The 17,227-nt window shown below is 43.4% G+C and overlaps 1 protein-coding gene across 2 annotated transcripts in view; it reads right to left on the bottom strand.

Annotated features, from left to right (window-relative positions):
• Positions 1–11,052: 11,052 nt before the first annotated feature.
• LOC136436211 (uncharacterized) overlaps positions 11,053–17,227 on the bottom strand; it is a 33,131-nt gene continuing 26,956 nt past the window's right edge. For both annotated transcript variants that reach the window (XM_066429994.1, XM_066429993.1), the window contains 5 exons: positions 16,722–17,002; positions 15,809–15,899; positions 15,278–15,376; positions 14,376–14,497; positions 11,053–12,912 (listed from right to left, as the gene is read on the bottom strand). In XM_066429994.1, coding sequence (XP_066286091.1) covers positions 12,112–12,912; positions 14,376–14,497; positions 15,278–15,376; positions 15,809–15,899; positions 16,722–17,002 — 1,394 coding nt within the window. In that variant the 3' untranslated portion in view covers positions 11,053–12,111. The remainder of the gene's footprint in view (positions 12,913–14,375; positions 14,498–15,277; positions 15,377–15,808; positions 15,900–16,721; positions 17,003–17,227) is intronic.

The raw sequence follows: 17,227 nt of genomic DNA, 5'->3' as shown, positions 1-17,227 counted from the left end.
GAATAATTAATGAGCTAGCCTTATTTGGCACAAAGATTCGTTATTTTGTTCTGAACCAAAAGTAGCGATGCAAGACGTAAGCTGATTGGCTGATTTCTTCCCAGCGTCCTTTGCGGCTGTGCTCGAGATGAGCTTCAGCAAACCCTCTGATTGGCTGAAGCTGTTTTGGTGGCGACGGCGCCAGAAGTGTGTTCAGGGGCTCGGAAGGGCAGGGTCGTTATGGGAGGTAACGAGCCGAACATATCGGGTGTTCTGGGAGGATGCCTGCTTTGTACGATTTACAACATGGTCGAAAACTTCTATTTTTGAAACCGACGAAAATTGATGCGCGCGCGGATGTCATCCATATAATCGATTCAGCATGGCCTAAACAAGAAAAGTTTTAAAAAGTTTCAATTGTATACTTCACTATGAACCATGTCATGCTGTGATGGCAACGCCAGGTTTTAGTCCATTGTGTGATGACATCGTCAGGTATCTGTATAACGTATGTTGATCTTTGCATTTATCTTATTCAATTTTTGTGCTATGACATGATGCTTCCTCAATCCTCACCGTCCATCGAATACAATAAGAAGGAAGTTTAAGGAATTTTACATTAATGATTTGATGACGGAATAATTTCCTGATGATAAGCAGCACTTTGGAGTTTATTTCTTACTCGGGTCATATGATGAATAGATTTGATTGGGATTTTATATTAGATGTAATTCTTATACAGAACGTAGATGTTATTATGGTACCGAAAAATATTTTTTGGTGTTTTTAAAAGGTTGCCAAGTGTACGATTAATGTATTTCTTTTTCGGTAGTTGAAGTTTGTTTAGACGTAGTATTCTTGTACCTGTGTCTATGAAAGATCCACGAGATTTAAAACTCTGAATGTGCGAGGATGCGTGCTTTGATAGTCTTTACGATGAATCCGAAAACATTTTGTGCTATTTTGGGAAACAGATTAAAGATATTTCCATGGTAATACGGCTGGTGTTGATTGATTTTTTGTCGTCTGCATGAGGTGGACTTTGTAACCTCGGGAACTACGCTGTAGTCTTTGCAATCTTATTGCATACACATATATACATGCATCTGGTCGCTCTATCGAGCGGGTCAAAGGTAACGCGGGGCAACGTCCGACCCCGTGACGTCATGACCTTAACTAGTATATAGGAAGTAGACTAACGTCCGAATCAACACAGTACATCGTCACCACCTGCCAACATGGACCCTGCAGCCTTCCATAGCTTGGAATGTCGGCTCGAAGATGTAAGTACACATATCATATTGACAATGACTGATAGTATTAAATTACGATAAATCTTATATCTTGACCAGCCATACCGCCAAGAAATCGGCCGCTTGATAAGGCGTTAAAGCCGCAAGCCTTATAGAATATTAGTATGCGTGCTGCATACAGTATGTTATGTGAAAAGGAAGGGGAAGCAACATTTGCAGAAGAGCTACAGTATCGGGAGGTACCTTGTGTGTTTCATAGAATGAGGAACAAAGCATTACCTAAAGGTTACCCCTACTATGGTTTAGATTCTAGTACAAGCGGTTGTTTGCCATACCCTAAGTTTCTACTTCATTCTTGGAATGCTTCTCATGCCAACGGCTCAACATCGTAGCGTGACAGCACAGGAACAACTACATTCCATGTGTCAGTAGTTGAGTTGGAATACCTACTTGTATCGGCCATCCATTTTGTACAGCTCTGTCAATATGTATCTGCAGTAAACACTAGGAGCACTTCCCTTGTTGATGAGTACCTGTTTCTATTGGACAAAAGAAGCTCACTAACTTCCTGAAACTGTTTCCTAAAACGTTTGTGAATATTAGACATCCGGGTCTCGTGAAAGAGGAATAAAATTGAGTTTTATTACTGGATTACAGAATTAGTAAAATTCAGTAATCCAGTAGTAAAGAGTAAATTTTATTATTCTTTCTTTGTTTCCTAAAACGTGTGGCTATGTAAATGTAATAAGGCCAATCGTTTAGCTGTAAACCGAGCACACGTTTTTCTAAACTTGGCGTGTGTGCCATATTTCGACGAAGATCGGTGGCAATGATATGACTCTCAGTGGACAAAGTATGTAAAAGAAGACAGCACTGTTTATGTTGCGTATTTCTGAGCCAACCGCTCCATGTCACCTTTGAATCTTTGCTGTAGTCACGAGGATTAACTTCTGTCCCGGCGTGCAAAGTGCTGTCGCGCTGATCAATGGGGTCACGGACGGTCACACTGCACACTGTCCTTTACCTGAAGCCAGGGTTTACACATTGAAAAACAAACACCGTCAATATATAAAGAGAATCAACCTCTACAACTGGATAAAAATTCGGAGATTTATTTCCGGACGTTTCGAGTGACATCCATCACTCTTCTTCAGCGTCACTAAAGTGAACTAGCAGAACTAACCAGTACCTTATTTACAATAACTAGAAAAACCGCTTTTACATGGCAAATCACATACTGTCAATCTTCACTGAAAATTTTTGAATACATGTACTCGCGGTGGGTTTATTTTCACTTCTCCGCTACGAAATCACGACACCGCGAATATGTGTTTCGTGGTACAAATCGAAACACCGCGAAAACTTCCTTTCCATACTTTACCGCGAAATTAGATACGCCCCGAAGATAAATGGATTTACAGTATAAGTAAAAAACAACATGTTACTACTTTGCTCTCCATAATGGGTGTTTTGATAAGTTAGGCTCGGTGCTCAGGGTAAGACTGAATGTTATTATATTTTTCCTCAGGCAACATTTTCCAGTGACAAGATGTCCGTACTGAATTCTTCACAGGGGTATTTCAACGGTCATCAAGTAGGTCATTTATCATTGATCAATTAGTAAAATGTATATGTTACATTTGTCCTTTTATGTGTTTCTACACGTGTACAACGCTATTTCATTAATTGTTATTTCAGTCGAGATTGGACTAATCAAATCAACTTCAATTTGTTTCGCCCAGTTCACATTTGTCTACTTTAACGACCCCACACCAGTATTAGTCCGTTCACGTCTGTTGATTCACTGCAAGGCCGTGGGCGTGGGGTGCATCGCTAAACTTTAGTAATGAACTCCACGGTCTCACACCGTATAACTGTTACATACTGCATGCAGCTGCAGAGTGTCCACACCACTGCAGCAGCAGTGTACTACTACTACACCAGTATACTGAGTCCATCCACTGCGGTGGAGTTCATCACTAAGCTATGAACTAATCTACGAACTCCAAGTTCGTCTCCAAATCGATGGAATTAATGAAAACATATATTGTGTTGCATAGTTCATTTTTTTCCGTCATAGTTACTTCATGTGTGCGGCGTTGAGTTAGCGTTTTCTTGTGGCCATTGTCTCCCCTGTCTATGTTTCAGGTGGCTCGTGTTCTTGAGGCCTTCACACACGACAGCGATAAACTGAAAGCGGTCCAGGCAATACAGGGGGTGAGTTTGACTTTTTTGTGCAGAGCAGAGCAGAATTACTAGTATGTTGTCATGAAAGACTGTATATGCTCCAAGTAGAGGTTTCGATGGGGGGGGGGGGGAGGAGGAGTTGCTGGGATTTTTAACGCCGCCCTTTTCTTCAAGCAGAGGTTTCGATCAGGAGGCTGGGAGTAGCCGGGATTTTTAACGCGGGGAGGGGGGGGGGGCGGTCTAGGAGTGGCCTCACGTTTTGTGTTCAAGTTACATGTACCGTACCTTTTACGTCACTGCACATACAGCGGCTCTATCCGATGACGTGTGCAGAAGCAGCCCAGGTGCTGGAGACGTCCCCCCACGGCAGCTCCAAGCTCAAGATCCTAGAGACCATCGCCCGGTCAGTTCTCTCCACAAACTTCTTCACTTTGTCAAACACACTTTCTCTATATAATGAAAGCTCACCTGTGTTGGTAGTAATCATAATACAATGTTAAACTTTCGTCCAACACTAAGGTATTCACTGATCGAATTTTTGACGACCACTGTCGCCTTCTTCGGGATCAAAGAAGAAGGCGACAGTGGTCGTCGAAAATTCGATCCATGAATACCTTAGTGTTGGAAGAAAGTTTAGCATTGTATTATACTTTCTCTATATGTCTACGTTCTGCTAAAACTATCAACGACGAAGACATGATATCTAACCGAAAGAGGCATAAGTAAGGCCACAGCAATGAATGGCATCCTCTGCAGCGTTCAAGCTGATACAAGAACCTGGCAAAAGAAAGCAGAATGCCTAAACTTCAAACATAAAGACAAAAAAGATTGAAGCAAGAATTGGAGCGACAAAACATGAAATCCCAGCCAACAGGTATGTCATCCATAAAATTTACATGTTGTGGCCTAATCTGTTTGACAAGGCACGAACCATTGCAACACGATGTTGCGAATGAGACAAAGCATGGTAAAACTATTCCTGTCAGTGTCATTGCAACGACAATACTGCTCAACTGCGGGTCTGAAGCATCAACCAATCATCATCATCATCATCATCATCATCGTCGATGAAGGTTAGACATCCAGGTAATAAAAATATACTCAAGTTAACAGTTACTCAAGCAACTGGATACTACTCTCCAAGCAAAGGAGGGGTTCCGGCTGGTTTTTGACGTGTTTTTAGGCGTTTTTGTCGGACTTTCTACTTTGTCATTTTTCTTTTGTGTCGCCAAGCCGAAGAGTAACTGGATAGACTTTGGAAACAGTCAAAAGTCTAACCGTTTCCAAAGTCTAGCCAGTTGCTTGAGTACTAAACTTGCGAATCATCATCGTCACAAATATTGTACCTCTGCAGCAGCATCAATGACGTCACTACAGGTGGTCACCAGATCCAGGAAGCGTTCACCTTCAGCAATGACAAGAAGAAGGCCATGGAGATCCTGAACAGGGTGAACTGCAAAATTTCTTCTCACACATTCTCCTACGGGGGTGTCCCTGTGGTGTAGTGGTCTGTGTTTCTGCTACTTACCACATCATCTGGTTCTGAGTACTTGGTACCAAAAGGCCCGAGTTCAACTCCCGGGGAGGACACCTCTGGACAAGAGGCGCATTGAATCATATCAAAGACTTTATAATACAGTATGGAAGTTAAACACACTCCACTGCCAGTGGACTAGCCCCCTGCTACAGTGATTGCACCACAAGTGTGGCCCAGGGCTATGAAACGGGGATGGGCACCGCCCTATACACTTTATGGTGTGGGAGGCCTAGGATTTTAACTTTTAACTAACATTTTCCTACGAAGAGTCTCGCCCGCGGACACGCTGGCTAATGGGGAGAATACTGTAAATGCATGCATTTAAGTTCGCGTGGTTTTTGTTTCGCGCTAAGGCGAAAATGGGTTGTTTGCGGTGGTTTTGAGTTTGCGGCAGCGCTGTAGTCACATACTGCTAGCTACAGTATTGGACAAAAATGTTCGCGGTGGTTTCAAGTTCGCGGTGAAACGGTCACCGCGAAAAGCGCGAACATAAAACCACCGTGAACATTTCTGCATCTACAGTAATTTACCAGAGGAGTTTGGCTACCAAAGGGGTTGACCGGCCTCTGGAGGGGGGGGGGATGTTAACCTTACCAAAGACTGACTCTCATGTCCAATTATTCCTTTTTTTGCCGAATTCTATGATCCATACCCCCGTAGAAAGACTTGGTGGAGGCTCTGCTAAAGCGGGCTGAGATTTCTACTTTTGTGGGCGTAGTCTCCTGCAACCTGTTGGGCAATCAGAGAATCACCTGAATGTTTTCTTCTTTAGGTAAAGCCGATTCTCTATAATTGGTTGGCAGTTGGTTAAAGCCCACGACCACATACGTGGAAAGATTGTTTGGCCCGCCTTAGTGGAGCTAGCTCTCCGAAGGTAAATTGTACAGGCTGTGGGTGAGACTCTACATAGGAGAATGGTCATACATGCTATTAAAATCTCTAATGGGAGGAAATAGTGTGTGGTTGACTGCAATGCATAATCTCCAAGCAGATCTACACGGTGCCAAAAATCGTACATGCTAGCCACCGCTGCGGACTGGAGCTTTTCTGGCTGACTGGAGCTTCTCTGGCTAGCATATACGATTTTTGGCACCGTGTAGATCTGCTTGGAGATTATGCAATGCACACACACCTGTTGGTCATGATAAAAGTGACATCCATTTTTAAGCGACCCCTATCGATTTCATCCTACTCTGCAGTGCAGCGGCATGGGTGCAGGTGGAGGGTATCCAGGCGGCGCACCTGTCGGGTATCCCAGCGCTCCACCAACCACAGGCCCCGCTGCGCATTTCACCCCACCAGCTCTAGGACCGGTATGATGCTACATATATGATGCCCTAACTGCATGCCATTATACCAGCCATATATCCACACGAGGGTAGCCTGAGGTTACATATATAGCATTACAATACGTCATTAGATATTTCTCCTGATGGCCTGTATATGATCATGAGTCCGGGTCTATGGGACTCATTCGCACAATGACAGCGCGTGCAGACAACAGCAGCCATGAGTGGGCTACAATTCTTTTATTGTTACATGTCGTCTATACATATATCAAATGATACATACACGGAACAAACATTTGGCAAAGATCTCAAGTTATCCCTTACGAAACCCTTAGATTTTTTGGCGACACTATCAGGGAGCGAGCTTTATAGTTTAGTATTGTGTGCAGTCCACTCTCCATGAGTAGTTTTGGATTTGATACCGTCCCAGAAATACCGACATTCCAGAAACACCACTCTTTGGTAGTTCTGATATGATGCAATGGGATGGTTCTCCCTCCATGCAGGGCCCAGATCTCGGCGGCATGATGACAGGGATGGGAGCCGCCATGAGGGCAGCAATGGGCGCGACCGCTCAGGGCGCCAACGCCATGGCACAGGCTATGGGAGCGGTGAGGATGCCATATTCGTTCGTTCTCATTTAAATGTACACATTTTGTAATTTCCGCGTTACCGTTTGAAGTAAGACGTCCCTGACATTAAGATATGCCACATATAAGGTGCCAAACTGCCGTTTTCATAAGCTAGAAAAGTTTTAAGTCGTCATAAAAACGACAGTTTGACACCTTAAATGTGGCATATCCTAATGTCAGGAACATTGTACTTCAAACGGTAACGGAAGTTACAAAATGTATACATTTAAATGAGAACGAGCGTATTATCAGTTATAGATTACTAGGTAAAAGTTAAAGGTGGCCTTCTTTTTGGAGGCCAAAGCCGTAGTGACAATGGGTTGTTATCCACTTTGTCTAGGGCACGGTATTGGAAGGCGGAGCACAATACTCTCCTTCCTTTTACTTCCCCAAGTGAAGTCAGGTATCCATCTTAGTTCCTGGATGCAGTGAAGAAAGTCGCGTAAAGTGCTTTTCCATCGATGGCATGTCAGGGGATTCGAACCCAGGACCTCTGTCCAACCTCTGTCGAACACTCTTTTCGTTACGCCAATACGACGGCACAAAGGAAAGTGATCTCGAACCAGTTTAGCCCAAATGAACTCAATGAACAGATGAGCTAATCTTCCACTGGTCGTGACAGAGAAGACAGACGCTATGTACAGTATTTACAGGTTCATTGTACCGGGGAAATTCCCCTAGCTCTTTTCGACAAGCACAATGAACAGTGGACCACAGCTTAACGTACCGTCCTAAAGCCGGCGTCACAATTCATGCGAGCGTCGGCCGACTTTGTAGATCGCCCGAAGCTCGCCGAATTTCAAAATCGCCCGAGCGTCGACCGTATTTTCCAATGAAAATCTCGGGTGACGTCCGTCGAACACTAAAAACTAAAATCCCCCATGAGATGGTACCATCTCTTGGAAATGGACGAAGTCAGTATCGACTAACCTGGTAAAAGGCCAATATTTGGATCAACTTTTATTTCTAAAAATCGCCCGAAGCCCGCGTAGTCGACAGGACGTCGGCCGTACTTCGGCCGAAAATGCACATTTGAAGCTCGCCAACACGTCGGCCGAGCTGAATTTCTTACTTGTGACGGGGGCTTAAGGACTGCGACCCTTTCCGGTAGCGTGCATGTCGGGTGAGCGACACAGCCGGGATCGAACCCGAGGCTTCTAGTTTCAGAGGCAAGATCGGTAACCACTGGAATACGCACGCTACCTTGATATTAATAACCATTATGTTCTCATCTTCAGGGCTTTAACCACCAGGGCATGGCTGGTTCGGGAGCCCCTCCACCCTACACCGGGACATATCCGGGACAGACCACCACAGCGTACCCGGGACAAGCGCCCCCAGGCGGTCCTGGCTATCCTGCACCTGCACCTGGAGCTGGATATCCCCCTGCCCCGGGAGCCGGTTATCCCCCTGCCCCGGGAGCCGGGTATCCCCCTGCCCCTGGGTCCGGCTACCCTCCCGCCCCTGGATCCGGCTACCCTCCCCCGGGAGGACCGGGCTATCCCCCTGCCTCAGGGCCTGGATACCCCCAACCTGGACAGGGTTACCCTCACTAGTGCTTCATTACCGAGCTGTAGCTTTGTAGGTCAATAAAGGCTTATTATCACATAGCCAGATGGCGTCGACCAATCAGAAGCCTCCATTGCCCATGTGTTATTACGCCATAACACACCCGTTCGACCATTCCATTATGTAGAGGGGGAGGTCATCTTTTTGTTAACATTCGTATAATGTTTACTTGTTCCCAAAAATGTTTACTATCTTAGAATAAATCAAATATTTTGTAAGCATATGACAAAATAGAATAAACCATTTCAATACAAGTCAAATCTAAACGGGCGGAAAGAAAACAGTATTCAGACACCCAGCAGGGAGGAATGATGATCATAAATAAATAAAGAATAGATTTGAAAAAGATTTGACATGCCAAGATTGCAATGTTATTAAATATCATCTGTGGAAATTTTGGTTATCAAAATGAAATCTATCATCTTCTGTACAAAAAGGACAAATGTAAATTCTGAAAGGCATTCGAGTATAAGGGATCTATGCATCATATAGGAATTGTCTACTCTTATATGGGTCAGGTTGGATAGGCTATATGATAATAACGTTCATAACCCGCCTATTCCTCGGTGTATATGGTGTCATAACGCCTGGCCATGTGCTATAACCACCTCAAAATGGCCAGGCGTTATGACATGACCAGGCGTTATGACACCATGTACACCTCGGGGCGGGTCATTAACCCTTATATAAATGGCACTTATGTGATAACTATCTATAAGAGGATGATGATGTGATAACTGTAATCATTATCCTTGTCATCGGAACAATAAAACAATTTACTACTTGACATTTGTCTGTTTATCTTGGGATGCTGGCGTTACTTACTAGCATGTTATTCTGTGCGTGGTACTTATAGTTAATGAGAATATTGATAACGTTACAGACAATTGTAACCCAATGATAGACCGAGACAGTAGTGTACGTCACTTATATTCCCACACACTGTATGTCATCAACCAATCTTTTAAGAAAAATATGGTCGCATCTGACACTGACAATGCTGGCAACGCCGTTAAAACCATACCAGATAAATTACGACCTTGAACCCGGTACATCACCATTTTCTCACCGAACTTCAGCAGAACTGTGAGGTGTAGGGGTGGGTACCGGTGCAAACAATTTAGGTCAGGTCCAGGTCCAGAGGGTCAGGTCCAGGTCCGGACCTGTACCTGTACCTGATTATAGTAGTGTCGCAGTACATCATATTTTGGAGAGCGAGACACACGCAAAATCTCCAAACGTCATGTCTGGAACGATATAATTCCTTAGGTTTGCACTTTGTCTCAAAATTATAATTATACTCTTCTCGCCGTCTGTTTACTAATCCTTTAAGTGTTTCTAGGTATGATTCACAGCTAACGTCTTCGAAAACGAAGTTAAATCTGCTGTTTTGTATTTTCTTAGACCAGTTATGTGGCCGCCTGGTACTATGAATTTTCTGAACGGTCCATAGGCCGGTCCACTGATCTTATACGGACCGGTTTTTTTGGACCGGTCCATTAAGAAATACCGGTGTTTGTACCGGTACACGGTACCGGTACCCACCCCTAGTGAGGTGATACCATTAGTTGCAATTTCAATCAATATCGCTAGGTGGCCTTTCAGAGCTGAAATCCAGCGTCAGAGTCGACCCGCCAAAGTTCTTGTTACCATGGTTATGACTGACAAAGATGGCGGAGATCGGGAAGACAAAATTGTGAGTACACGTCTTCTGCCAGCTGTATTGCTTCTCTTACAATATTGTTGATGTGTACAGAGATATCAGACTTGCAGTGTACGCCTGTACGCCAAGATCTGTGATATCGGGGCTAGAAGTATCGAAATTCAAAAGTTGATCTCATACTCACTGCATCACAATGTCTAGTCACATGGCAGCGCTGCTGAGCTAATGGCGGGAAGATCTAAGATCTCGATGTTTATCTGGATCCATACTCAAGCCATCATAGTCTGCTTGGCAATAGAGGACAACTAAACAGGTTGGTTGTGTGTCTATATAATTATAACGTCAATGGATGTTTGCAAAGCGCTGGTCTGCAAGGGAATGATTGCTTTGGTTCAAGGCATTGATAATGTTCACGTCAAACTGCATAGTTTTCTATTATGTGTGTGGGCGGGGCATGGGGAAGCCTTCTTATGGCTCTTATCTATTATGTTGGCCACCAAGTCATTGATGTGGCGACGTCTACGAAGAAATATGATATACATACAGTATTATCTATCATTCGTGTCCCCTTGATCATCACTGTCTGTCCACTTGAATGGTCCCCGATCATAACACCAAACCAACCAATGAGGTTCCTTGACCAAACGTAGTGCAAGTGCAACACCGGAGTTTACCGCTTGGGGGAGTGTTTAAGCCTCGATGGCTGGAGTAACGCATCACGCGACTTTTAATGGGAACGATACTTGTCCAGATAAGGTCGAAGATCGGTACTTGTGTATGTAAAAATAAATAATGTAAATAATAAACAGTTAGCATATACCTTTTATATAATCTAAAAAGATGGAACAACATCACACCCCCGTCTTTGCCCAGATAAAAATTAATTCCCTTTCCATTCCTTACACAAGACAGAAAACGACAAAAGAATACGCCACAACAAATATTAAAGAGAACACTTTTATCATTTTTCTGTAAACTTTCTCCATTGATCGCATGTGTATGTGTGTGTGTGTGATTTCAAACAAACGCAGTTCATTAAGCAGTTCACACCACTAGACCAAACTAGTGTTAAACGTAAAAGGTAAAACGGTTTAGATTGTTCCAGGCACAAGAGGCACGTGTAAGCTCCTTCGTACGCACCACATGATACAAGTACTGAACACATATTTGACATAAATCTTAAATTTTCCATCTATATGCAACCCGTACATTTTTCTCAGCGTTTGAAGGTATATCATCTTGCTGTAAAAGCTCAAACTTAAAATTGTACTGGTATTTGGGACATATGTATACGTGTAAGCTAACATGCAGATTTTTGGCTTACATAGAAAGAATGAAACCAAGAATACCCGAATAACAACTCGATCTTACAGAACATATAACCATACAGTACATTATCATCTTCCACCGTCATAATAATCTGAAATAGAAATATCTCTGTTTGGGATAACATGTTCAAAAATCTGTACATTCTTTCCTCGTATTAACGCGATAACATATTCTATAGTACTCTAGCACTCTACAGGAAGGCACAGTTCTCTATTAATGTATAGTTTTGCACATAATACTATCAATTCCTATTCGCTAGGACCACCGTGTCAGGTGTACTGACATTTCATCATTTGCACAAGCATGAAACCGTCGCAAAAGTCGTTGTACCCAAACAAGGCCTAAAGGTAAACAAGGGCTAAGTCAGAAAGTGAAACTAGTGGGCTGTCCAGACATTCTTACGGATTTTCCTTTTTCATGCTTTTGAATTGTGAACTGAGTATTTGTTGCTATTGCCTATCCACAGGTATTTTTGGTTTCGTTGAACGGGGTATATATTTTATCTATCTTTGTATTTGGGGAAAATAAGCTTGAAATAGAGTCTACATCAACGGTTAGAAAGAGGAAAAAGCTTAAGGCAAAAGCTGCAAAGAAAAATATTACCAGTACCCTTTCAATATATACAATCATAAGAATATCACCATGATGCCGAAAGGAGAGGTTGGCTAATTTGCTAACAAGATCTTCCTTCTTCGCGGTCTGGAACTCGGATTTCCTGGTATTCTGGCTCCTCGTCGTTGTCCCCTTCGAACGCAGCGTTGGTGATCCCACCGTCACTATCGTCTGCGGGAGGGGGGCGAACCGAAGGTAACCGGATGACGATCCTGACGTCATCAGATGATTGACAGTTATCACCGGAAGTGTTCCTAGATTCCTCACTGATAGGTTCACTTTGGATTTGCACCTCAGTTTGATTGACTTGTGACTCTGTGTCCTCCTCATTTTCCACATCTACTTGAGTGTTTTCTGTGTCCTCAGGGTTTGATTGCACAGTTGAGTCACTTTGATTATCTTCTTCTTCTACCTCATCTCCATCGTTAGTGGCTTCTATATCTACAGTAAATGTGTCTTTGTCCACTGCTCTTCGCCTTTTGGGCTTTTTCTGCAGTCTTTCTTCCAGCTTATCAAGTGTTTCGTCAGGATTTTGATTATTTTCCTCTCCTTCGTTTTCCACGGGATTGTCGGGCGTTATTCCTTCCTCGGGCACGGGTTCCAAAGTTGTCATCACTTCCGCTTCCGGTGGGTCGTCCAGCTGATTGTAGGCGCTGTTGAAGACGTCGTCGTAGGCCGGTGGCGGTTCGCCTTCCGTGGGCGGAGCTAAGGTTGCAGCGTTGATCCTGCGCAGTTGCTGCTCCGCCGCGACCTGTCGTTGGTACGTTCGGTAAGATGGTGGCCTGTTCCGGAAACGGCGTGAGAAGTATGTCCCCCATAATTCATCGCGGGAAAACGGTGACTGGCTTTGTGTCCTTGCCATCTGCAACAAAAAGAAATCAGATATATCATTTATTTATTTATTTATTTATTCATTCATTCATTCATTCATTCATTCATTCATTCATTCATTCAGATTTACCACATTTGTGGAAGGATTACAATGACAGGTGACTACTAAGTATACCATTTCAAGATGTCAACCCGGCCCAGACTGTAAGGTTTGATCCAATCACACCGGGAAGGACCCCTACTCTTTTCGAAAAGTGTGGCGGGTTCTTTAACGTGCTCGAGGTATGGCTCTCCTCAAACACGGGACCTCCATTTATTAGCTATCTAATGCCCACAAAACTTGTCGTTTGGGAATATTTCAGGTAAACTCTGCCTTCCCTTCGGTATTGGTCCACAAAACCATGTCGCACTTAGACCCCCTTCCCATTAGACAAAGATCGCTGAACAATCGAGCGACCAAAATTGGATTTGTGTGACCCTTGATCTTATAATTGGAATATAGTTCACGATGTCAAAGTATGATGAAAAAAAAAAAACATACAAAAAGTATAGAGATGCGTTCTTTATGAAGTTCATTGAGGGATCCGCCAAATTTCCAGCGGCCGCAGCCTCTAGTGGTAAGGGGGTGTTAACTAGAACTCTTTACAAGCACGGGTTTCGACTTTTCTGAGGACACCACAGCTTTTCCTGAACAACATCTACAGCTTTCTCTCAACGCTGGACAGATATCAGACATAGCAAAGACATAGCACAGTTCGCCCGCCACCACCCAACCCAGACGGTTGGACCAAATTGCCTCCAGTTGTAATTATCGCCAACTCCATCATTCAACCGTCCCCGATGTGCAGCCCTGTAATTGGTAACATTATATCGCCACGCTGGCCGCTATTTCACGCGAAAATTAGATCGATACCAAGAACCGTTCTGCTCATCTAAAGATACGGGCCTATAGATATCCCCCGTGGGTAGCATCTTTTTTAGAAGAAGACCACAAAGCAATTATGCACTATTTCATGCGCGAGGAAACAAGACTTTTCAATGGTTTATCTTTCAAGAAGACCATTTTGAAGACACGTTAAGAAAAGACTAACAAATAATACTTTCTCGGGGTTTTCTTAATTTGCAGTCTTAAGAGATATTTCGTTTTATTTCGAAGCTATTGACGTTTCCTAACGATTCATGTCACGGAGAACGTGATTATGATCGATGATTCTGTAGATTCATTTTTCAGCCTCAGATATTATCGACTTCCATTAACAGCCCTCCAAAGACTCGGACATCCCAATACTTGCTGGAGATATCGATCACTTTGCATGACAGAAGACTCTAGTAGTGAAACTGACTTCCAAATGATTTCATCAAAATATTTGAAAATTGTCATAGAAGGAACACGTTTCGCCTCATAGAGGTGTCATACTCAAAGATATAGAGAGTGGCAAACATTAGTAATAGTGCAAGTTCTGCATTCTACAACACTACGGTGCTAACCCTTACCGGTGTGTTGCCCTGTTGCCTCCCGCCCCGTCTCCGCCGGTAACAGCGGCTCCTCTTGAAGGACTTGATGAGTAGCGGGGCTCCCAGCGCTATCACTGCCACCAGTAGGACCACCACAATACCTGTACCAACCGTACATCACAGCATTAACCATCAGCTCATGAACAATGCAGATGCGTATATAATTCCACCAGGTCACATATATCCGCCATCACGAAAACGGGTCAAAAGAGTAATCTCCAAGCAGATCTACACGGTGCTAAAAATCGTATATGCTAGCCAGAGAAGCTCCAGTCAGCCAGAGAAGCTGGAGCTTATTTGGCTGACTGGAGCTTCTCTGGCTAGCATATACGATTTTTGGCACCGTGTAGATCTGCTTGGAGATTATCAAAATGTACTCCTGTATAACTGTGCATATAAATCCGCTCATGGACAACACAGATACTCACAAACACGACAAGAAACGTCTACTAATCTAAGTCCACCAGGTCACATATAGCCGACACTGACAAAATGCGCCAAAAGAGATCTCCAATGTATCATTCTCCAGTATACTAGTAATGCACGCCTACAGCTCTAAACTAGATACAGCTATATACCTGGATGTGCGTGTGTGCATGTGTTTCCAGCACTAGAGATTTCGCAAACACGCTGTTTTTAGAGCGGTTGATATACGTAACATGGCAGATAAATCTTATCAAATAAAATCAATGAAGTTAGATATTACACAATCCGTTCTCATAAAGGAAAGGATAATGCAGAAATGGCTTAAATGTTATTCTGTGACTATTGCTAGTTTCCTGAACACCGGGGATGGCTGCAATGATCACCGTTCTCATTAAAGGACAAGAATACTAGTAATAGAAGTAGCTATTCTAACAAGTTATTGCTAGTTTCCTGACCTCCAAGGATGGCTGCGATGATGATTGTCTCCGTCCGTGTGGGTTGCAGGAAGTGGTTCTGTGCTCCCCCGGAGGTGGGCGCCTCCGTTGGCTCCGTCTCTGTTGAACCAAGTACAGAATAACAACTTAAAACATTCTCATCAATGTGTGAGAAACCAGACAAAAATTCTGCTTTATGTTATCAGTATAATAAAGGAATTATGATGATCAATATTTCCACCTCGGTAGTCTATGACTTCAGTTGACGGTGAAAAGTCCAAACAGTATTTTGCAGGAGTGCTCATGAGAGAACGGATACAAGACGTAATCAGTATGCAGTCTCTACCAGACTAACCGCGTCGGCTATAGAGATAACATTTGCCGGGGGACTTTGGCCATGGAGGATAACATTCCCATCCGCAGTCCAGGGTTGCAATATTGACCGACCCCCTTCATACAGTTGACTCTATTTGGCCAATTTCTATCATTTTCCCAGCGACCCGCAGAGGCTGGTAGAGTCTAATCAGTATGCTTCATAAACGTGATTGTTACCTTTGGGACATCGTCCCGTCATGATGACCACGTCGTCCAGCGCGATGTCCCCGAACTGTCTCCCCGGGTAGGCTGTGGCCTCGAACAGGAGCTGTGGAGACACGGATTTTATTCATTTATTTATCTATTTATAAATCTTTAGGATGGTCCCTTCAGTTAACTAAGTAACTGATTTGCAAGGGAGCCCTTACAAAATCATAACAAATCAGGATACAAAAGGATAACTTAACATAAACTGAATTATAAGAACAGATCTCTGAGAAAAGATCAAGTACATGTAATTATAAGTTGAACTTTCATTTTTCAGCCGTGCAAATGTATCCTATCTTTCGTACGTATCGAACAATATCGAACACTTTTGGTCTCCTTCCTTCTTATTTCTTTTCTTTAGGGAAACAAATTTTGGTTGGTGCATTCCAGCTAAGTCGATCAGTCAAACAGTTAGGCCTACAAGTCATCCTATAGAAAAATTCAACTACATTCACAACCCTTACTGTGTACAAATAGGTAAAAATATCAAAGGATGTTTAGACCTTAGAACTAGTAGTGTAATTGATACGTTAAACTTAACATGTTTAATTATCCATATACATGTACTTGTACGTGTCGCTCTATTTATTACTAATTTCTGCGTCAAATGTACATAAGCAGGGAGAACACAATTGCATTCCCTCTGAATTGAGTACCATTCGTTACAGTCGTCATTAAAATCATCATCAATGCACAAAGACAAATACAAAGTTGTTAAAATATACATTCACAATATTACTTCAAGTCAAGTCATGCGAGATACAATGTAAATGGAAACTGAATGTTCAGGACCCAGAAGGTAAGTCATTGTTCAGTCTGATGGCGCAATGCAGGAAAAGTACTTTTGTTGTGTCAATGAAGATTGATGTATATTCGGCCGTACCCTAAAAGGCTGAAAGGTGGCGGCGAAGGTGACGGAGGCGCGGTACCAGTGCTGGTCCTTCTCCCCCAACTCGTACAGCAGCCGGCGGGTCAGCGTGTCCATCCCGTACTGGATGAAGACGCTGAAGGTGCCGATGTCCTTGCCGTACATGTGGTAGTAGAACTTGGCGCACATGTAGCTGGCGTCGGTCTGGGTGATCTCGGGCGTGTACAGACTCGCCGTGAAGTTGTCGTGGTCTTCGTTCATCACCGTGGACGCTTCGATGTGCACATAGTACCCGTCTGTCGAGACAGAAACAACACAATTACAATCATACAAGCACATGTGTTACAACAAATACAACGATCAACGATTGGGAGGTCTTAAGTTTGGACGAAAATTTAGTGAGACAAAAACTTTTTCTGTCGGAGGAAAGTTCTGCAGGAATGTTATTCAGTTGGTTGGGTTCTTTATCCTGCTGAAGAAGGCACAGGGTTTGCGGTGGGTCTAAAATGTTTTATGTTGGA

The sequence above is a fragment of the Branchiostoma lanceolatum genome, chromosome 6, assembly GCF_035083965.1.
Source record: "Branchiostoma lanceolatum isolate klBraLanc5 chromosome 6, klBraLanc5.hap2, whole genome shotgun sequence".
Lineage (NCBI taxonomy): Eukaryota > Metazoa > Chordata > Leptocardii > Amphioxiformes > Branchiostomatidae > Branchiostoma > Branchiostoma lanceolatum.
The sequence above is the reverse complement of the archived record's forward strand: the minus strand, read 5'-3'. Positions and strand labels throughout refer to the sequence as shown.